Genomic DNA, 23,639 nt, shown 5'->3' on the forward strand with positions numbered 1-23,639 from the left:
ATCTATGTCACAACTTTTTCCAAGATGCTTGGAAAAGACAGTGTCACATAATATTAGAAGTAATGTTAATAAACATCTTCAACCAAATATTATTTGTTTAAGGACTTTTTCTGAATAACAGCGATATTCGTTTTGAAAATTCATTTGAAAACATCAGTGTTGCTTTGTAAATTTCAAGATCGATCTTTTAGTATGCTTTATTCAGTTGATGCGAGTAAAAGTTTCAGTTTTAGAGTAAAAGTTATGTTGCTTTTGGTAAAACATAGTGTCAGGATTCAGACGGTCATTAAATGATGGATGTAATTTTGGTGACCTTTAATGTGGTGTGACAGGCTTAGTACACACAGACAGTGCTGGGTAGTAACTGATTACATGTAATCTGGATTAAAAAAAAATTGAAGAACTGGTAATTAGAGTGTATTACATCAGAATTCACTTACTTTTTTATGGATTACATGATTACAAATTATTCACATAGTGCCAGTCAATTATTCATAATTTAATGATTCTCCCTATTTTTTTTCTTTCTCTTTTACATTTTCCTTTTAAAAAATCCTACTGTGTTATAGCATTTAGCCTTGACTATATTCATAGAATAGAATGGACAAGGACATCTCATGTAGATTTTCAATCTGGTTTCAAACAATTTTCAATTTGGTTTCCAACTGCATCACAGCACAGAGACAGTGCTCATTAAGATAATAAATGATATTCGCTTTAATTCTGATTCTGGCAAATTATCAGTGCTGGTACTACTAGATCTCAGTGCTGCGTTTGACACTGTTGATCATAACATACTACTAGAGAGACTGGAAAACTGGGTTGGGCTTTCTGGGATGGTACTCAAATGGTTCAGGTCATACTTTGAAGGGAGGGGTTATTATGTGAGTATAGGAGAGCATAAATCTAAGTGGACGTCCATGACGTGGAGTCCCACAAGGCTCAATTCTTGCACCGCTCTTGTTTAGCCTGTATATGCTCCCACTGAGTCAAATAATGAGAAAGAACAAAATTGCCTATCACAGCTATGGTGATGATACCCAGATTTACCTAGCCTTATCTCCAAGTGACTACAGCCCCATTGACTCCCTCTGCCAATGCATTGATGAAATTAACAGTTGGATATGCCAGAACTTTCTTCAGTTAAACAAGGAAAAAACTTAAGTCATTGCATTTGGGAACAAAGATGCAGTTCTCAAGGTGAATGCACACCTTGACTCTAGGGGCCTAACAACTAAAAATCAAGTCAGGAATCTTGGTGTGATTCTGGAGAAAGACCCAAAACAAGAAGAGTCTGTTTTTAGTTATTATGCTGCCTGCAGTTGGAACCAGCTTCAAGAAGAGATCAGATGTACTAAAACATTTAAATGCAGACTAAAAACTTACCTGTTTAGCTGTGCATTTATTGAATGAGCACTGTGTAATGTCCGAACTGATTGCACTATTGTTTTTTGTATAATTATTTTCTATTCTTAACTGTTTTAAATTCATTTTAAGTCTTTTAAACCAATTTAAAATCATTTTCAAAGTTTTTAAATTACTTGTTTTATTGTTGTGATTATTATTTTCTTTTCTTTTATGTAAAGCACTTAGAATTACCATTGTGTATGATATATGCTATATAAATAAACATGCCTTGCCTTGCCTTGCCTAAATTAATTTGTAAACCATGCTTCCATGGGTTGGGGGTGTAAGCACCTCTACAGCAATTAGACCATGTATGAAACAAATAATTATGAAACTTTCTAAACACTGGTGATATACATTTGTGAAACATGCTGTCAAGGCATGCAGTAAATGCAAAATCAGACTGAGATATCCTTAATTAAATGAGATTTAACTAGGAATTTTCATTGTTCAAGAGAAAAAAAACAAACAGCTTCAAGATATATACAATTGTACTTTGACAGGTAATACATTACTTGCATTACTTTCAAATGTATTTTGAATATGTTTATTATGAGGACTTTGATAATCAGTTTACATTAGTTTAGTTTTGTTATACTTTATTGTTCAGTGATTTGACTTTGGATGAGATCAGTGAATCATGGTAATGTTATCACCATAAGTAACCAACATCACCTGATCTCATTTTGTCTTTGCTACCTTTGCCATAGCAAACATTTTCTACAGTTACAAAAGAAAGAAAAACAGGTGACCAACTATAGTCAACATTGATCACAATAATGGTGACTTGTCAATTACAATTATTTTAAATAAAACATCCATTTAACTACAGCTACAACTGTTTATTCTGAAAATAACTTGTGTACATTTTTATAAAAAAAATGAAGTCAAACAAAATGTTCTAATAAGTGAAGGTGGTAATGCTGTCTGCGCATGAAATCAAGATGGACAATATTCACTTGTTAGCACACATTACTAGTCATGTGATGAATAATTTGTTCAAGTTAATAAACAGAAAAAAATGTTTGTCTTCGTAATCTTCAAATGTTTGTGTTTGTCACATCAAATTTGCTTACCTGAGTCAAGGTCAAGTTTTATTTATAAAGTGCATTTTAAAAGAACAGATGTTATACCAAGGTGTTATACAATAAGGAAAAATGTAATAATTAACAAGACACCATTATGAAATATCTGATATGTGAAATAGTGCACTATATAAGGGATGATTGTGGACACAGCTTGAGTTTGACACCTGTCTTTTAGGGTTACTCCACCCAAAAATGAAAATTCTTTCATCATTTACTTACCCACATGCCCTTCCTTGTGTATATGACTTTCTTTCATCATATGAGCAAAAACAAAGATTTTTAGAAAAAAAAATGTATCTTTGTGAGTCCCAAATATATGGGACCTCAAAAGTTGGTGCTTTAAAAACCATGCAAAACGAACATGCCGGTACCCCATATGACCCCAGTAGATGAATTAAGGTCTTCTTACTGTAAGTGAAATGATGGTGTGTTTAAGAACAATACTAATATTTTAAACTAAACCGTAACTTCCAGCCAAATGTCACAATAGTGTTTGCCTCATGATACAAACATCAGCACAATGTGATGTATGATGTATATGTGTTGTGAAATTTGCACAAGTTACATCTTCTGTGCTTCCATGTCACTTCTTGAGCAAGTTTCACCATGCTTTTTTTTACATTGTTTTTAAAGCGTCAACTTTTAATGTCAAGTATACTTTCATTATATGGACTCACGGAGATGAATTATTTAGGGATAGAGTTATGATTAGGGTGTGGTTGGATATTCTAGCTCCACCCATTAGGCACAAATTACACTTGCTCATCCTCGCTGGACGTCTGTCGAGGGCCATCTAGATGTAAACTTCACCCATTCGCTCTGCAGTGAGCAGCCTCTCTTGAAACAATAGTTTCAAGTGCCATTGTGTTTCTTGGAAGCACAATTACCATCATGCAAAGCTGTGAAAAAATAACTAAATGCAATTGACTACATAATCTTAATGTAGAGTATTGTGCTGTTTTGAATGAACATTGCTCCCACATCTTATACATGAGACAGTAACACAGATGACCTAACAGCTGCAAACACAAGCCATTCATTTACACTTACATTTAATCATTTAGCTTTTATCCAAAGACAAACAACAGAAGCAATCAGACCAACAAGAGAGCAACAGTATACAAGTGATGTGACAAGTCTAGGTTAGTCTAGTATAGTACACATAGCAAGAAAAAACAAATAGAATAGAATAGAATAGAATAGAATAGAATAGAATAGAATAGAATAGATGTGATCCTGAGTCACAACTCCAAGGTGCCTGGCTGTCCTGGAAGGAGTAATGATTGAAAAATCTGTACAGAAAAGTTGTGATGAAGTGCTGGTTTGGCTGAGACCACAATCAGTTCTGTCTTAGCAAGGTTAAGTTGAAGGTGATGCTCCTTCATCCAGCCACAAATGTCTGTCAGACAGGCTGCAATGTGAACAGCTACCGTCAGATCACCTGGTTGGAATGAGAAGTAGAGTTGAGTGTCATCAGCACAGCAGTGATAGGAAAAGCCATGTTTCTGAATGATGACTGTAGATTCACCTCTAACAGCTCAATTAAACTGATTTAAAATTACAGTCACTGCGTTTCTACGAGCATTGTAATCTTCCTTGTTAACCTGCCAAAGTATTTATTAGATTTGTGGTTTAAAGCAGGGGTGTAGACCACTGAAAACAACTTGGGCTCAATTCAGGCTCTGAAGCTCTTGCTTTGCTGTGTCAGGCTACAGATCTGATAACACAAAGACAAGCCAAACAACTTCCTAAAGGTGATCAATAGAGTGCAAAAGAGTGCAAGACATGCAATATGTGCTACTTTAATTGTTACTTTAAATCTTCTTTACTGTTTTGAAAATGTATGTTTTCAGAACTTCTTTGGTGTACAAAAAGTGTGTGTGTGTGTGTGTGTGTGTGTGTGTGTGTGTGTGTGTGTGTACACATACACATATACACATATATACACATATACACACACACACACACACACACACACATATATATATATATACATATATATTACTTATTGACCATAATATCAGATAATCACACCCTCCAGGAAGGTGATAAAAACATTGTCATAATTGAATACTTATTAATCGCATTTGCAGAAGTCAGCCCTTCCCCTTTGTTCTTGTCACAAGAGAGGCTGTTTTATTCCTCACTGCCAAAGGTTTCCTCAATTGGCAGTTGTTTCAGGAAAGTTACAATATTAAAGCAGTAACCATGAGACTTGAGACAATTTTAAAAAGTTCCATCCTTTTTGTGAATTTAATTGTTTTCATCCTCTTGCTTTATCAAGGACAAAGGACAAACTGTCCTTATAAGGAAGAGCTGGACTTGAGACACTTTCTAAATCAGGATGTTGGAGAACTACAAGCTTGTTCTGCTATTATCCGAGGAGACACGGATGGAGCGGACAAGGAGGTTTTCAGGAAGCTCCTGGCCTCTAAAAAAAGAAAATCCCTGCTATCAGAGTCATTCTATCTCAACGCAACCAAGGATTGTCCATCCTACATCCGAGACAGAGGGTTTCTGACTGTTTCTCTCAGTAAAGAGGAGAAAGATTTCCCCATTGCTTACTCCATGGTGATCCATGAGAAGATCGAGATGTTTGAAAGGCTCCTGAGAGCCATTTACACTCCTCACAATGTGTACTGTGTTCACGTGGACCAGAAGTCTCCTGAGATCTTTAAAGAAGCAGCAAGAGCCATTGCGTCCTGCCTGACCAACGTGTTTGTGGCCAGCAAAATGGAGAGGGTGATTTACGCCTCCTGGTCTCGAGTTCAAGCAGACATCAACTGCATGCAAGATCTGCTCAAGTCACCTGTCCAGTGGAAGTATCTGCTCAACACCTGTGGTACTGATTTCCCCATTAAAACCAATGCAGAAATGGTCCAGTCTCTAAAACACCTGAATGGAAAGAACAGTTTGGAGTCCGAGGATGTAAAGGGCAAAAATTGGCGCTGGCAGTATCATCACAATGTTACGAACGTTGTGACTCGGACAGATGTCAAAAAGTCACCTCCACCAATACAGAGCCCCATGTTCGCAGGAAATGCTTACTTTGTGGTTTCAAGAGAGTTTGTGGAGCACATCTTCAAAAGCAAAGAGATTCAAAACTTAATGGAATGGGAGAAAGACACGTACAGTCCAGATGAGCACATGTGGGCTACGTTACAGCGAATGCCTTCAGTACCAGGATCCAATCCTCCAAACATCAAGTACCAACAATCGGACATGAACGCGATTGCTCGTCTGGTGAAGTGGAGCTACCATGAAGGAGATCTAAAGAGTGGTGCTCCTTACCCACCATGCACTGGGACACACAGACGGGCAATTTGTGTCTATGGAGCTGGGGACTTAAAATGGATTGTGCAGCAACACCATCTTTTGGCAAACAAGTTTGATCCAGAAGTAGATGATATAGCAATCAAATGTATGGAGGCTTTTTTAAGGTACAAAGCTATTTATGGTCGATCATTACTAACAGTTCAAAAATCTGACATTATTTTATGATGTTTTTTTTTAATAACAGGTTCGGAAGCTCTCTATATATTTCCATAAATATTTAGGAATCTTTTTATGGATATGACAGTACAGTAAATGTAACAAAGTATAATATAAATATTTGTGTGTCCTAAGATGGTCAATAATATTAATTGGATGGTGCAAACTGTCAAATACTTTAAATTAAAACTTTAAATTGCATTTGTAATTTTTGCTTTAGAAGCTCTCTTTGTTATTTCCTAAACATTTACATTTAATATAAACATAAGAAATAAGGATCTTTGCATGATCAGTGTGTGATATTGTGCTCTAAAATATTAAAAATGTAAATTTATGTAAATACTCAACGTATTGATAAACATATGCATATATAACATTTATAGGGGTCATATGATGCTATTTGAAAGATAATTATTTTGTGTATTTGGTGTAACAGAATATGTTGACGTGCTTTAATGTTCAAAAAAGACATTCTTTTTTCAAATACTGTACATTATTGCTGTTCCTCTATGCCACACCTCTCTCAAACACATTGTTTTCTACAAAGCCCCTCCTTCCAACAAGCACAGTCTGCTCTGAATGGCCAGCTGAGCCGATGCATTGTGATTGGCCGAACACCTGGGGCACGTTCAAGCTCACACCGGTGCGCAACGTTTTGCTACGTTTTCCGGGTTGAACGACACGTTTCCTGGAAACGGTGTGCAACGGTGTGCAACGGGTTTGAGATGCGTTTTCTCTTGTTTGGTGGGTGTGTCAGAAATGTCGGCCCAATCAGCGGCAGCATGTATATAAACCACGCGGTATTAAAGAGACACCTCGCACAATGGGTCCTAGTAAAGTAGTTTACAAATGTGTGCTGCAGCTCGGTATATGCAACAATTGATGCATGTTTATTTACATTAAAGGCAAAATAACTTAAATAATAAGAGCACAAGTATAGATCTAGAACTTCTTTAAGTGGAATGTCTAAATATTTATTAGTCATTGCAATGTCTTCTGGTCTATTTTCTTTCCTTAGGAAGGTGTGCTAGACACTGATTAATGTAACAAACATACTATAAATTTTTATATATTTTTGATAATGTATTGTGGAGTGACACTTTTAATAAACTTTTTTTATACTCATCTGATTATATAATGGTAAATATCACAAAAGTATAGTACAACAGTGATCGTCAATAATGATAGCCTACTCACAATAAAAATAATAAGGTCATATAGATCATAACACAGTCTCGGAGGTAAGAAGTGGATTATCCTTCACCTGAAATGTTTGTCTTTTCATCCTGAAATGCGAGGCAAATGTTGGATCACAATAATTAGGAACCACAGTTTCCACAAATCCCTTCACTCGATTGGGATGTTCTCTTTCATTCTGGACGGCAAGGGCAGTGACTGTAACATCGAGGGTACTTTGCAGTATTAAACAAGTATTTATATCAATATCATCAGGCTCCGAAAATTCTTCAAAAAGAACACAGAGACTGGCCTTCTCAGCTGCCATAGTTGCAACGCTTGCGTCATCACAACAGGGTGTTCAACACGCCACCGTTTCCGTTTAAAAAACGTTTTGCAACGTTTTGTCGGGGCTGAACGCAGCCCTGGTGTTTCAACTGGTGTTAATTTCACTTGGATGAAATGAAACATTCAGCACACTTGTTCTTAAAATCCCAAATGCTTAAAAATTAATAAATCAGCCTATGTAACCTATATAATACTTTAATAATAGACTGAAGTAATACAGTTCTTTATTTGCACAAACTAAACTAATCTTTTCTGTGATATTTAGTAATTAAGTAAATTCTGTAAAAGTAGTAATACAATTATAATATTCCATGCAAAAAAGTAAAAAAAAAAAAAAAAAAAAAAAAAATGGCCCTCTCGCAAAACACAATAGAAAATGTAATGGATTTAAGAGTTACATATACTTGGAATTATATCGGCTTTAATGGGGTCTGCTGGTATTTGATGGATTCTATTTGTGGGATGTAATCTGTCAGATGGGAAACAACAGATCAACAATAATGCCCAAAACACACTACAAAAAGGAATTTTGTAATTGTTTTAATGGAAACCATAAGAATTTCTGTGATGGTTTCTATCGTTTTTTTTTTTTTTTTTTTTTTTTCAGCAGGGTAATGATACCCATACTGTGCTACACACTATTGACAATATTAAGCTGAAGCTTGACTCTGCAAAATTAAAATCGCAAATCAAATCGCAATCGCAAAATCTTTCAAAAAAAAAAAAAAAAAAAAAAAAACGCAATTAGATATTTTCCCCAAATCGCACAGCCCTAGTGCTGGTACCAGCACTCACAGCTCCTGTCTGACCTGCCACGGCCCTGGAGTGAGAGACTGTGACAAATGCAGTGGTTGGAGCCGCCCAGTTTACGGGAAGTGCCCGGTGATCAGCTTCCTGGAAGGCCATTCATAAGAACAATATATAAAAAGGATAAGTCCACCCTCTGTTGCAAACTTGCTGTTTTGTCTTTTGTTTGTTTGTATTTGGTGTAATACTGTCCTCTGTTGGACGTCCTGTAGTAATACACATAAAATGCTGACGTCTCATCAATATAGAATATAGAAGGGATTTTCTAAATGTTTTTCTCTGAAAATTTGAAAAACAATTGGTAACACTTCCAATAAAGCCTGTATTTATAATACATTATAAGAACATTATAATGAATGCATAAAGTATTATAAAAAAAAAACATAATATGTTGTATCGAGTAATCATAACAACAGTTTCAATGCATTATAATATTTACTTATTTGTGGTTATAGCTTTTAAGATTATGATGATTTATAATACACAATGAACACAATGCATCCACTTAACTTACAATGGATTATATTTCCTCTAGCTATAATGTATTATAAGTCTCATATCTTGCCATTGTTAACTTGTTACTTTATCTAAAGCAGACGAAGACCACTTATAAATAATAACAACAACAATGACAACAACAACAACAACAACAATAATAATAATAATAATTAAAGTAATATTTTTTCTTTAACAGCCATAATATCAGATATTTGATCAGATGAATGTGCAATATGGCACATTTTATTTTAACTATATTTATTGTAATATCAGTAAGTAAGATACTGTACAGATCTTAAATAAATAATGTCAAGATATGAGACTTATCATTTTTTTTTAGAATGCATTACGCATTCATTGTAATGCCTTAAGAAAACTCATATAATGTGTTAGAAAAAATGGGCTTCATAGAAAGTGTTACCAAACAATTTAAACAAAATAATTTTGGTGGCCTGCAAAGTTAACATTTTACTTAATATATTAATTGACAAATGTTAACATTTTATTTCAACATGTACTAAATTTGAAATTATGATGGTTACATTTTATAATGTTATATTTGGAAATCATCTAATTAATCCTTAAGTGAAAAATTTGTTTTTTTTTGTGACTAATATCCTCTGCAATCCTATAGAAGTGCTTCAGAACTCTTATAACAGAGAGAAAATATATACTTTTGAGTTAGTATAAAGTGAATATTTTCCAGATTGCATTTTAATAGTTTGCTTCTGCTTTCATTCAATGACTATAAAGATCCAATTATTTATTTTTGTCACTTTTAAGAAGGTCCTTGACCATGTTATTTATATACCATTACAATATTTATTAATGTTTAGAATTCTCTTTTATCTTATTTAACGCTTTTGTCATTTTTATTACGCACACACTCACACACACACACACACACACACATATATATATATATATATATATATATATATATATATATATATATATACATACACTAACACACACACAATAACCATGTCTTTTTTTCTTACTTCTTACACTTGCAGTTACTGTGATAGATCCTGCCTGGCATGTTATGGCACCAAGGCTTAGAATTGCATCACAGTTTTCCTTATCCCCCAAAACATCCACTAGCCTGCCCGCCCAATAAACAAATGGTCAAAGTTCCCTTTTAATGTGTTTCTGCTTCAAAAGAACTCTGAATGAATAAGATATTTACATACTTAACAGGTTCTTTGCGCCTCTATTTGTTTTATCAGTAACTCATCATCTTTTTTTCGCCCTAAATACATGCCAGAGCAGAAGGCATTGATATGAGTACAGTACATGTGACGTAAACTTCCTTATCAGCATAACCAAATTTTTCTTACTGAGCATACTCCATACACTTAGATTGTACAAAGTATGCCTTAATATTTTAGCAATAAAAAAGTTTGTACATAAGGTGACATATATTAAATATTGTGTGTCATTTATACATTCGTGCACCAGGCTACCTTCATCTGCTCTCTCATGTCTACAATAGCACTATCCCACAGTGTAAGATCTTCCTACACACACAAACACAAACTGATAAAGAAATATATAGGACAACAGCTTTATACAGGATAACAGCTTTTTACTTGCAAAATAGTGCCATGTTCATTGTCTTTATACTTGTTATACTGTTACGAGACATCTTGTAACCATGCTTATGTAAGAAGATATCTGTGATTAAAATCTACATGCAGTGTGACAGGAATGTGTTTCTTAAAAAAAAAAAAAGTAAGACTACATGTTTCCCATTATAGTCTTACTGGTAGTACACACTTAATGAGTTTCTCGACAAGACTGGTTTCTAAAATAAATCAAACTTTTAAGGCCATGGCTATTTGCACTAAGTGTAAATAGCAATTAGAAGCTAATTGCACTGTTAACATTTTACTACTTATTGCGAATAGTGGCAGTTATCTGCACCTTAGTATTGTAGTACATTGTAAAACAGTATACAATATTAACTTGTTGAGTGTAAATTGTAATTTTAATTCAAATTATTAAATGGATGCCACCTTATTGGGACAGTAAAGCCCTCCCTACACCTATCCTAACCCTACCTGATACTTTATTTTCAACTTTTAGATGATAATCTTTATTTTCATCGAAAATAAATGTTTTTCTGTTGTGATTTGAAATTTGGAAAGGGAGAAAAAGTTTGCCAAAAGGCTATTCAAACCCAGTTCAGTCGTGTCAAAATGAATACGTCACACGTTTTACCATCTGCGTCATTGAAGCTGACAATTGTCTTTTGTCTTTTGTAGTGTTGACTTACCCAATCACACGTTGGTGGGTAGAGTTAGTGTAAATAGCTTCAGACAACAAGGCGGGCTATTTGCACATAGTGTAAATAGACACGCCGAACTTTTAGAAAGGTTACTGATGATCATCTTTTCCTTTGCAACATCTTTATCACTGGTTCAAGCACTGAACTCATAAGAAAAAAAACCTTTAGTTCCAAACATTAAGGAAGTAGCATATTTCATATTCTTGTGTTGGGGACACATATAAGTTCATCTCAACTGACAGCACTTTTGTCAGGACCACTATCGTCAAAATGATTGACACTTTGCATACAGTTTGGATTTGTGGTATGGTCGTGATAAAAGGAGTCTGAATCAATGAGGAATATAAATCCAAGTCCTGACTGTGACGATAGGAGTAGTTGGGGATGGAGTAATTAGCTCCTGAGCAAACGATAAAGCTGCTGAATAATACTGAATAGATTTTATATAGGAATGCCGTAATAGGCGTCATATTCCTTAAAGGCACAAGACTTTACTCGCTTGTGTGTGAGAAAGATTTTTATTTGTCAAGACTGATTAATTATAGGTAGGACACTAGAAATCTGTCAATTAGATGTTTTAGTAATGAAAATGATCTACATAAGAAATATTGAGCTCAAACTTGATTTTCACCCCTATTTTGAAGTTACTGTACTCTGCCTTTGCATTGTTTGCAAAAAGTAAGAAGTCACACCAAGATAAATATTATCAATCATTATCATTATCAATATTTGTTTGCTGATCACCATTTATAAAATCATTATAGCAACACCTGTATAAAATCTTGTGATCTTTGGCTATATCATATAGTAATGCGACTATAGTAATTGTTTTTCTCATCGTAACATCCAGAAAATAAACAGGTTTAACGTGAGTGGACCAGTGTATTTTCAATATTTAATAATGAAAAAGGATGCAAGACATAGCCAAACTGCTTTTACATCGAACTGAATAAAAATAGCCTAGCCTAAAAGGACGACTTGTGGATTGATGTGTGAACACCAGTAGGTAGGAATAATGCTAAGAATGCTTGTGGATTAAAAATCTCAGATGATGTTCTTTGCAATTAGGGTTGCCACCTTCAGCGAGGCAAAATAAGGGACACATACACAAAAAAATATAATAAAAAAAAAAACCCAAGGACACAAATAATCAGTGAGGAACTCATAGCTCAACAATAAACCATGAGAAATGAAAAAACATGCTCAAGTATGCAGCAGAACACATTAATATTGCTATTTTAAATTAGATTATTTATAATTATTATTATTAGTGTTTTTTGACAGTTCTGCAGCTGTTACCTGGATGGGATGATTTTTTTTTTTTTTTTTTTATTTTATTTGCTTGAATTAGGACTAAATTATTATGTAATTCATTGTCCCATTTTTATCATAACAATTAAGCTTTTTTTTTTTACTTTATAAAAAGCCAAATTGTATATGACATATGATTATTTATGTATATATTTATGATTAATATCAATGATACATTAATAAATAGGGGCTAACATTAATTATAATATATGAATGTATCTGTCTAATTATATTTATCTATTTAGTTATGTCTACCAAGCTCTGATAATTTATGGAATATTATATTAACAGCAGGGGCGGATTAAGGTGGTCAGGGGCCCCTAGGCTGCTCTTTGTGTGAGCCCCCCCCACAAAAAAAAAATTATTTAGTGCCATCCATGTCCATATGCAACTACGGTGAACTGACATACACACACATTGAGACAGCCAACACTATAATGTTTTCTTCACATTCCTTCAAGTGATGGACCACAACAGTAGACAATTACCACCACACCACGTAGGTAAAATTAAAAATTGAACATTACAAACAAACCACAAATACAAACAAGGCCCAGTGCTTAGAATCAACCATTTAATTATGATCAAGAAACACTGTCAGCACAACCAAAACTAACATAAACAGAGGTGTAAGTGGAAAGAACAGCAGATATTATTATCTGCCACCACAGCCCCAAAAACAAATGTAACTATAAACATCAAAGCAACAAAATACCTTGACATTTCAATTCTCTTCACTTGCTGTTGTCTCTCTCTCTCATCACTTGCTGTTGTCTCTCTCTCTCATCACTTGCTGTTGTCTCTCTCTCTCATCACTTGCTGTTGTCTCTCTCTCTCATCACTTGCTGTTTGTCTCTCTCTCATCACTTGCTGTTGTCTCTCTCTCATCACTTGCTGTTGTCTCTCTCTCATCACTTGCTGTTGTCTCTCTCTCATCACTTGCTGTTGTCTCTCTCTCTCATCACTTGCTGTTGTCTCTCTCTCTCATCACTTGCTGTTGTCTCTCTCTCAATTAAAATTAAAAAACATAATGACCTCACATATTTTCCAACCCAGCCCTCAGCCCTGTTGCAATCACGAGTGAATGATAGCCCTGAAGACGCCTAGCAATGGTATACCTTTAGTGGTAGTATACCTTTAGTTAAGTTATACCTTAAGAGTCTTCGTAGTGCGCTAAGAGACAACGTTATCGGGAAAAGCAGCCCAGGTTTGATGCGTATGATGCATAATGGAGATTCCAAAGTGCTCTTCTTTGGTCAGAACCATGGAGAGCGATCGCGGATAGGTCCGTCCTATGCACCGAAACTTTTTTACAATGCAACAAAATATTTAAAGAGCATCAAGCTATTAAAATCTATATTACAGTATGTATACTCACAGATAATTTAACAGTATATTAGTCAGTAATTTTTATTAGGTTAAACAGTGATTGGATAACGTTTTTAATTTAACGTTCACAATTTGTCTGGCCCATCCAAACTGGAAACTGGAATGATGCGCCGTGCCTGGTTCGCGCTTAAGTAAAAAAAAAAAATGTCTGGCCAATCCAAGGCCCCCTGCACACGTGGGGCCCCTATGCTGCAGCCTATGCAAGCCTGTGCATTAATCCGCGCCAGATTAACAGATTATACAAATTTTAATAAAAAATAAAAATAAAAAATAGGACTATACCTTTAGAAGCAAGGGTGTGTCTGTCACTTTAAAGGTATGGTTCACACAAAATTAAATAAGTCATAATTTACCCAGGTTGTTAAACCTGCATAAAGTTCTTTCTCCTGTTCTTTCTTTGAAGAATGTGTCTCAACTAAACAGCTGTTGGTCCTCAGTAATTTAAGGTAAAAAATAAATAAAATACTACTATCAGAGTCATTGGGGATCACAAACTGTTTGGTTACCCACATTATTTAAAGTATCTTCTTTTATGTTCAACAGAAGAAAGAAATCATTACAGGTTTGGAACAACTTGTGTGTGTAAACGATGACAAAATTTAAATTTTTGGTTGAACTGTCCCTTTAAGTCAGACATTCCACCGTGAACAACTGAAATGCTTCTCTGCAAACTGCGCGTTCATCATTAGCTACTGGACAGACACATTGATAACTTCACATTCAGTCCTACATATCTGGCGAGTCTTGGGTTCAAAGGGCAGATGTGGGCCCTAGATGTTTTAAACCGCGCATGTTTGTTTACCGCATGCTGCGCTCGTGTGAAAGGGCTTTAACCTTTACTGTCTATGGCTTTAACGCGCGTTCTGGAGACTCCGTCGCTATGGAAACAAAGACGCCAAAAACACGCGCAATTGAGCTTCTTATGAAAATACTTCTTATGAAAATGATTTCATTATAATTGCTATTAGTATTATAAACAGTGCAAAATACATTTTTGTTTATCATTTTACCTTTAAATAGGCCTTCGGGGCTATTTTACGGGTTACAAGAAAAGGTAGGATATGGATTTAATTGCTAACTGTTACTAATTTTCTGTGTGGTCACGCTGCATGCTATAGCCTACGCTTTCATGGCATTCGAGTCCACACGTGTGCAACTAGAAGTGGGCACTGGGCAGCCCCAAACTGACAGGCTGGCACTGAGTGAATAATCTGCATTATAAATAAATAAATAAACTTTAAAGATTATTTAGTCTTTGCTTGTTAACAGTGCCTTGTTATATGGAGCAGTTAGATAACAATCTATCTAATCTGTTTGTCTAATGAATTGCTTCAGGGACAGATGTATGAAAGTACACAGGTTACACCGTCATTTAATGACATTAATGACTTTAATGACTTTAATGAATAGTAAAACAAAGGCAGGATACGGTATAACTCCAGGCTGGCATAGTAACTTGATATTGACGCACGGCTAAACAAAAAAAGAATAACAAAACCCAAACTCAACTTTACAATTCAAAGTAAAATAACATACCATGCCTTGGTTTCTCCTTCGATTTTCAAAGTTAAGACAACCTATTATTTTCTTGAAAAAACAACGAAATTGACTCAAGGCACACATGACAACAGAGGTCTTGAATGTCCCCAAAATATCAATACTCATTTTCGACCAAAACCGAACTTATGCCGTTTTGCCTTTGCGTGGCAGACGTGGATCAGCTGAGAATCAACTGGGGCAAGCTTGACTCGCGTGACCTGCCAGAACTAAAGATGTGTTCACTCCATATCTTGATTACCATGATTACAAAATTCCAATGTATAAAAAGCATACACGTCCACGTAGAACTTGTAATTAAAACTTGTGACCTGGGAGCTTTCTGAGAGTTACAGCTTGTACCACTACCACCTGACCATCTCAGATTCATTAGGCTCTATATGTTTAGGCATTGATAGTGCAATAGTTCCGAGTCCAAGGATGTGAACAGCTCCAAGTAGAACGTCACGTGTTGTCATCTCGAAATCACAGTAATTACGACATGGTGCGAAACAGCTTTACATAGGGAGACAATGGTGCATATTTACATTTGAAATCACGCATTTCCTGAATTACTTGCATTACCATACAATGTGAATTAGTAAGTACAAAGTTAAGATAGTAAACCAATAAAAATTAATTATTAGCACTTTACAATGAGGTCCCATTATAGGCACAGCTTGACATTTGAGCACAGATCAGCAGCAAGTATGTGAGGTTGTCACCAGACATACTTACTTTTAAGGACTGAGCTATGTCTATTTTGTCCACACTAATAATAGCAATAAACACATTAAAAGTAATGCACTACAGCACAATCTCAAAGCAGGCTTTTATTAAGCAAATTAAGGAGTGAATTAGGAGTGAATTACTCACCCAAGAAACCTGTTGGGCATGAGTTAAGTTAAACGCACAATGAGAAGCACACAAACTACGGAAGTTCTAAGCGGCCATCCATTATAATTTTTTTCCTTTTTGTTTTCTCGTTATAACGACTTAATTTTCTCGTTATCTCGACATAACGAAGTTCGTTTTCTCGTTATAACGACTTAATTTTCTCGTTATCTCGACATAACGAAGTTCGTTTTCTCGTTATAACGACTTAATTTTCTCGTTATCTCGACATAACGAAAGTTTGTTTTCTCGTTATAACGACATGAAAGTTTTACTGTTGCTAGTAACGAACTCAACTTTGACAGGCATCTGATGGACAGCCACGCAGGCGCTCTTACTGTAGCCTATATTTCAGCAAATTTTGCTTCGCCTAGGTAATAATAACGTCTACAATACTGTATAAAATAAAGGCTGATCAATCACTGTTGATATTTTTTCCAGAGACAGTACAACGAACGTTTTTTTTTTTGTAATTAACATGTTTAAATGGCAACACCGCGCCATTAGAGCTGCTTGGATTAAACTCACTTTTAATTTTCCCTTTATATGAAATAAAATTATATATAATTTGTAATTTGTAGTAGTCATTATGTGGCAGATATCATGTGTGTTATAAGCTTCTGTTTGAAAAGAGCGTTCATGTGTACGTGTAGTGTATGTGTGTGTGTGTAAAAAAAAAAACATTACAACATTACAGAACAAAACTGAATTAAATTAGCCTATGGATTTTACATATACATCACATTTCTCATCAATATGGTTAACAATAAAGATTAGTAATAAGGAAAAGAAGCACATCAGCCTACATCGTTAAATCCCGTCCTAACAGAACATCTCCGCTTATTAACTACCTAATCATTAAATTAAAATTAAATTTAAATGAATCATGAGCCTAAAAGAAGCACAAATATAATATATATTGGTGCAAACAGAATACAGTGATGTCAACCTTGGTTTTGATAAGCAGTTATTGATTAAACAGAATGCGTTGGTGAAACTCATGCATCTAGCAGGAACTTAATACACAAAATATTCATATTGATTCAAGCATTTAACATTTATGAATTAATTAAATGTCAGTAATAAAACAAGACTGCACAAATTATAGCGATCACGAGGAAGGTCCACGTACAGTAAAGTGGATAGTATACAACACCCCATCAGTTATATTCAGGTCTATAGTGCCACCTGCTGGCGCAGTTTTGTAAATTCTTAGAGAAAATTAAGTCGTTATAACGAGAAAACAAACTTCGTTATGTCGAGATAACGAGAAAAATTAAGTCGTTATAACGAGAAAACGAACTTCGTTATGTCGAGATAACGAGAAAATTAAGTCGTTATAATGAGAAAACGACCTTCGTTATGTCGAGATAACGAGAAAATTAAGTCGTTATAACAAGAAAACAAAAAAAAAAAAAAAAAATTATAATGCATGGCCGCTTAGAACTTCCGTACAGAAACACTTTACACATAATTTAATAAATCTTATCGAACATAGACAATTAACCAGTTTAAAATCTGATGAGGTTTTGTTCTATGTAAAAAAAAAAAAAAAATTTGGATGTAAATGGCCCTCCTTCAGAATAATTAAATTCCACCCTATAAAAATTAGGTTGTTACAATTTTTACAGATGTTATTGTTTTTATAATGGACATAAATTTGCATCTGCATCCTAACTCAAGATACTACTGTCAATTCAAGCTACTGTCAAATGTGAATTTCTAAGAGAAATATTATTGCATGTATGTATATACAGTTGCAAGAAAAAAGTAATAAAAAAATTTCTGGTTTTCTGCATGAATTGGTCATGAAATTTGATTTGAGATCATTTCAAAAACAGAAAATGTCACAGTCTCAGAAGTAATGCAACCATCTTTAACCGTAACAATTCAGGAATAAATTTCCAGCTGCAAACACAATCCATTCATCTCTGGCAGCTCAAAAAACTGCTTCATTACAATCAATGCGTTTCTGTGAGCACTGTGATCCACCTTTTTAACCTGCACAAAGTATTCATTATTAGTTTTGTGTTTTAAAGCAGGGGTGTAGACCACTGAAAACAAATTCAGGCTCTGAAGTTCTTGCTTTGCTGTGTTTTTGGTGGGAAAACGACATTAAACATAACAGAACAAGTATAGTTCCACAAGGAGGATTTTAGTTTTGTTATACTTCCACAATTCTTTGCCTTTGATAAGAGGCAACAAAATGTAAACATGACATGACACTTTAATAAGCACCAGAACCATGTCTGACCATTTCCTTTAGGCTACACCTACAGCTTGTGCAATGCTAAACTATTGCTTTTAACAGCTTGACTATTCCCATGATTTGTCATTATGATTGGTGTTACAGTATGACTGGTCAGATTGCCTGTCAATCAAACTCCTGGCAAAGGGTCATTTGTTCAGAGTCTGTAGATTATTAAATCACTAGATAAGATAAAAATGCAATAGGCTGTTGGAGTTAAAGAATGTTAGACCCATGTCAGACTACAGATCTGGTAACCAGGTAAGACAATCAACTTCGTCAAAGCGACCAACATTAAAACACAGTTTGATATGTGATACACAGTACTTTAAATAATCTTTACTGTTTTGCCCTTTTATTTTCAGAACATCTTTGGTGTCCAAAAACTGTATAATTTTTTTAATGATATTACTTATTTACTGTAATATTGGATAATCATACGCTTCAGGTAAGTGATATCAACAACGCAGTGCAATAATCATTAATCACTTTTGCAGAGCTTAGCTCTTTCACTTTGTACAAGATTAACCATCTTGCCACATGAAAGACTAATTTATTCCTCACTGGCACCGCAGGTTTACTCTCTTGGCAGTTGTTTCTGGAAAGTTATAATCTTAAAGACCTGAAAATGAGGCTTAAAAATCAGAGGATTCTGCAAATGATCTCCATCCTGTCAGTGTCCCTCTTATTGCTGAATTATCTAGGACGAAGGACAGACTGTCCTTGTAAGGAAGAGTTGGTCTTCAATAACTTACTAAAGCAAGATGCTGGAGAGCTACAAGCTTGTTCTGCTATTATCCAAGGAGACATAGATGGAGTGGAGAAGGAGGTTTTCAGGAAGCTCCTGGCCTCTAAAAAAAGAATATCCCAGCTATCGGAGTCATTCTATCTCAACGCAACCAAGGATTGTCCATCCTACATCCGAGACAGAGGGTTTCTGACTGTTTCTCTCAGTAAAGAGGAGAAAGATTTCCCCATTGCTTACTCCATGGTGATCCATGAGAAGATCGAGATGTTTGAAAGGCTCCTGAGAGCCATTTACACTCCTCACAATGTGTACTGTGTTCACGTGGACCAGAAGTCTCCTGAGATCTTTAAACAAGCAGTAAGAGCCATTGCGTCCTGCCTGACCAACGTGTTTGTGGCCAGCAAAATGGAGAGTGTGATTTACGCCTCCTGGTCTCGAGTTCAAGCAGACATCAACTGCATGCAAGATCTGCTCAAGTCACCTGTCCAGTGGAAGTATCTGCTCAACACCTGTGGTACTGATTTCCCCATTAAAACCAATGCAGAAATGGTCCAGTCTCTAAAACACCTGAATGGACAGAACAGTTTGGAGTCCGAGGAGGTAAAGGGCAAAAATTGGCGCTGGCAGTATCATCACAATGTTACGAGCGTTGTGACTCGGACAGATGTCAAAAAGTCACCTCCACCAATAAAGAGCCCCATGTTCTCAGGAAATGCTTACTTTGTGGTTTCAAGAGAGTTTGTGGAGCACATCTTCAAAAGCAAAGAGATTCAAAACTTAATGGAATGGGAGAAAGACACGTACAGTCCAGATGAGCACATGTGGGCTACGTTACAGCGGATGCCTTCAGTACCAGGATCCAATCCTCCAAACATCAAGTACCAACAATCGGACATGAACGCGATTGCTCGTCTGGTGAAGTGGAGCAACCATGAAGGAGATCTAAAGAGTGGAGCTCCCTACCCACCATGCACTGGGACACACAGACGGGCAATTTGTGTCTATGGAGCTGGGGACTTAAAATGGATTGTGCAGCAACACCATCTTTTGGCAAACAAGTTTGATCCAGAAGTAGATGATATAGCAATCAAATGTATGGAGGCTTTTTTAAGGTACAAAGTTAATTATGGTCGATCATTACTAACAATTCAAAAATCTGACATTATTTTATGACATTTTTAATTAACGGGTACAATATGTATTTGTACATTTTAATAAATATTGTAGGAAAGTTTTTTGGATTTTTTTTATTCTTTTCAATAATGTAAATGTAATATAATATATAAATATTTATATATATTCTAAGTTTGTCATAATATTAATAGGATGGTGCAAATACTTTAAAACTTTTTTTTTTTCAATGTCATTTAGTAAAAAACTAATTGTACACTTCAGAGAAGCTCTCTTTCTAAGTTTCTAGTTCCTACATATTTTTCAGATTTTCCAGACACTATTTACCATCAAATTTAAAATCCAACTGTTAACATGTTAGACTGTTATATTTTGATGATGTATACTATTATGTTGCCAGATTATTGCCAGAATTTTTTTTTACCCAGGCAAGTTCAAATGCAATTCATTAAAACTGCAATACTACAACACAGGATTGTGCTTGATATGCTTTCTGCACTTTCACTGACTGCATACATTTAAAATATTTTACAATATATTTCATTGCAGAATATGCTATCCAGTATAAAAATCTTTGCTATACTATAAAGCATTGGCGGCTCGTCGGGGGAGGCAGAGCTTCCCCAAATTTTTGAGGTGAAAATGGGAGGAGGACGATTTAATATTAATAAAATTTACAATTCGTTTTAGTTCAGGTCTAAGAATGTGTATTTTTTATTGTAATTTCACAGCTGTAATACCATAACATGTTACTGAAGTTGGAAAGCACCAATTTTCTATCACGAATGTGCCGAATCTGCTGTAATTACAACCTCTAGGTGATAGAGAAGGGTAGGGGGAGGCCAGGGGAGAACTGAGCTCTCGTGCCTCCATTGGTAAAAAAATTAGCCAATCAGTATCGAGTGTTCACTTTCAGTGCTGAGGAGTGTTGAGAAAAGAAACCTCACAAGGGAGGCTAGCCTCCCTTCTGGTATATCAACCAATCATCATAGAGACGTAAATTACATGATATTAGTTTGAACGTCTCCCGCTGTGCTGATAATTTACTTATGATGAGTAGCGATATTGAATATTTGATCGCCAACAGATTTACCAAGCTGTCATTCAAACAATATATATACAAATTAAAAATAAAGGGAGAACACACCTAAGCTGGTTATAGGCTACAGCAGTCAGCTTAATTAAATGGCATGGCAGACTTTAAACAAGAGATGGATGTTTGCATCAAGTTATAGGCCTGTAAGTGAAATTATATTATCTTGCTGTATGTGTGTCGTTTTCTGACTAAAAACAGCCAAAAAGCCATTTTAAAGAGATAATAATAATAATAATAATCGGCAGAGATCCCCAGACCTATACAATTAGTTTGCCGCCTCTATTTTAAAACCCAAGAGCCGCCACTGCTATAAATTTACTGAGTCATTTTCAGTCCCTTCAAGTTCTCACGCATAAAGAATTCATCTTTTATACTCTTCTTTATAACAATCAATAAAACTTTATGAGCAAAGGTCAGAACAGACGGCATTGTAGTCTACTCTCCCAGGATCAGGAAACAGTCCTACATAAAATGCGCTGCACACATCTGAATATTTGGTTTAAACTGTTCTGGAACAGTGTTGTAAATACAACTTAACCACTTATTTCTAATTGTGTCCTCTTTTGGAAGGCCAAACAAAGTAGTTTTGCAACGAAACACACAGCGTCTTCACAACATGGCAGCGGCGGCGGTGGCAACAACAATAAAGTTACACCTTCTTTCTTTGCGTGACCATTCAGACGGCTTTATGCAAAGTTTCCCACATTGTGACATAGACATGTCGGGGCATGTTTGAACTAGGTGTTTTAGTTTTAAGTCTTAAACTTCTATTATTGAAATTGCGTTTGAATGCGCACACACATCCTTTTTAGTTTCGATTTCACGATCGGGACCAGAGTTGCTGAACGCGCATTGCATTCTACAGAATTTGTCAGACACTTACAGCGCGTGTCCACCAGTGTTGGGTGTAACGCGTTACTAAGTAAAAAAAAAATAATAATAATCAAGATTCGTCTAATTTTCATCTTTTTTGAAAGAAGTCCTGCTATGAGGAATTTACTTCAGAAGAACAGCGCGATCTGACACGGCTTTATTCAGCAGAGAAGATAATTTATGTAATTTATACTTACCTACATTAGTTAACGTGTTATTTTTACATAAACATCTACTACGGCTGTGCAATTAATAGCATTCAATTGTCATACACATCTCGTCAGTAAAGCCGGTCCCGTGATTACTTAATCACCGTTACCTGCTTTCTGATAGAGTGGCTTTCACTACACAGAGCCGTAGTTCACTGACAAACTAGGCGATATCGCTTTCGAAAATCGAAAATCGAATGCAATTCATCTGAGATTATGAGTGCGATTTTGCCTTATTGTCAGTGAACTACGGCTCTGTGTAGTGAAAGCCGCTTAATCTGAAAGCAGGTGATGTTGATTTACTACTAATCACGGACCGGCTTTACTGAGGAGATGCGCATGACAATCGAATGCGATTAATTGCACAGCCGTAACCTGTACAGATTTTACTAGTTGGGCTTTTCCTGAACATCTTGCCAAACTGAAATGTATTATTTAACTTTTCTTAATCTTTTTTGTTATTCAGATATCTTATTATTCAGAGTAATTTTATTTGTTAACCAAAGAGGGTTACATTTTTTTTTATGTTTAAGTATTACAGTTGTTTTAAAGCTAAAAGGCTAAACTATTCTATGTTGATTCTAAAATGATTTAACGTTTTGTTTAAAATGAATTAAAACAGTTAAGAATAAAAGATGATAGATGAAATACATGTGGGGCGGGTTTGAACTTGGTGTTTTAGGAGGGCGTGGACGAGTCTTAACTTTTATAAAGAATATCTCTTTGGGTTTGAGACTTTAGTCTTTGCAACTTTAGGGATCTTATCTATTCAGGAACAGCTTGTAACACTTCAAAGAAAAAGGAAAACTTGATATTGCATCATATGACCCCTTTAAACTTTGTTTAGATAAGACAGAGGTAAATACATGAGAGGTTCTTTCTGACATTAATGATTAAAGTAAATATTAGATGAAGTACATTTAGATTATTATTATAAATATTTTTTTAATTAAATGAAAAATAAATATTTATTCATTTATTTTTTTTTTTCTGGGAGACTTAAGGTTTAAAATTCAACTGACTTGAATTTTGAGATCATGTGAAAAAGAACTACAAAAATTGACTAATGTAAATTGAAAGAGGGACTCATGGGAAGTT

General features: G+C 35.2%; 2 protein-coding genes across 3 annotated transcripts; both read left to right on the forward strand.

The window, feature by feature from the left end:
- Positions 1 to 4,655: 4,655 nt before the first annotated feature.
- On the forward strand, positions 4,656 to 6,603 carry LOC109079110 (beta-1,3-galactosyl-O-glycosyl-glycoprotein beta-1,6-N-acetylglucosaminyltransferase 3-like). The gene has a single exon (XM_042715581.1). It carries the CDS (start codon positions 4,704 to 4,706, stop codon positions 5,994 to 5,996), a length of 1,293 nt encoding a protein of 430 aa, XP_042571515.1. The 5' UTR covers positions 4,656 to 4,703; the 3' UTR covers positions 5,997 to 6,603.
- An 11,666-nt stretch (positions 6,604 to 18,269) lies between these two features.
- LOC109079111 (beta-1,3-galactosyl-O-glycosyl-glycoprotein beta-1,6-N-acetylglucosaminyltransferase 3-like) lies at positions 18,270 to 21,048 on the forward strand. Of its 2 annotated transcripts, XM_042715582.1 has the most exons (3): positions 18,270 to 18,745; positions 18,850 to 18,932; positions 19,060 to 21,048. In XM_042715582.1, the coding sequence occupies exon 3, from the start codon at positions 19,113 to 19,115 to the stop codon at positions 20,403 to 20,405; it is 1,293 nt and encodes a 430-aa protein (XP_042571516.1). In that variant the 5' UTR covers positions 18,270 to 18,745; positions 18,850 to 18,932; positions 19,060 to 19,112; the 3' UTR covers positions 20,406 to 21,048. The 2 variants fall into 2 exon arrangements, with proteins under 2 accessions (XP_042571516.1, XP_042571517.1); XM_042715583.1 differs by lacking the exon at positions 18,270 to 18,745 and having other exon boundaries at positions 18,838 to 18,932.
- The last annotated feature ends 2,591 nt before the right edge of the window (positions 21,049 to 23,639 follow it).

This window comes from Cyprinus carpio, chromosome A25 (genome assembly GCF_018340385.1).
Source record: "Cyprinus carpio isolate SPL01 chromosome A25, ASM1834038v1, whole genome shotgun sequence".
Classification (NCBI taxonomy): Eukaryota; Metazoa; Chordata; class Actinopteri; order Cypriniformes; family Cyprinidae; genus Cyprinus; species Cyprinus carpio.

Excerpts from the sequence above, each read along its gene's own strand:
- LOC109079110 (XM_042715581.1), top strand. The coding sequence starts at position 4,704 with ATGAGACTTGAGACAATTTTAAAAAGTTCCATCCTTTTTGTGAATTTA.
- LOC109079111 (XM_042715582.1), top strand. The coding sequence starts at position 19,113 with ATGAGGCTTAAAAATCAGAGGATTCTGCAAATGATCTCCATCCTGTCA.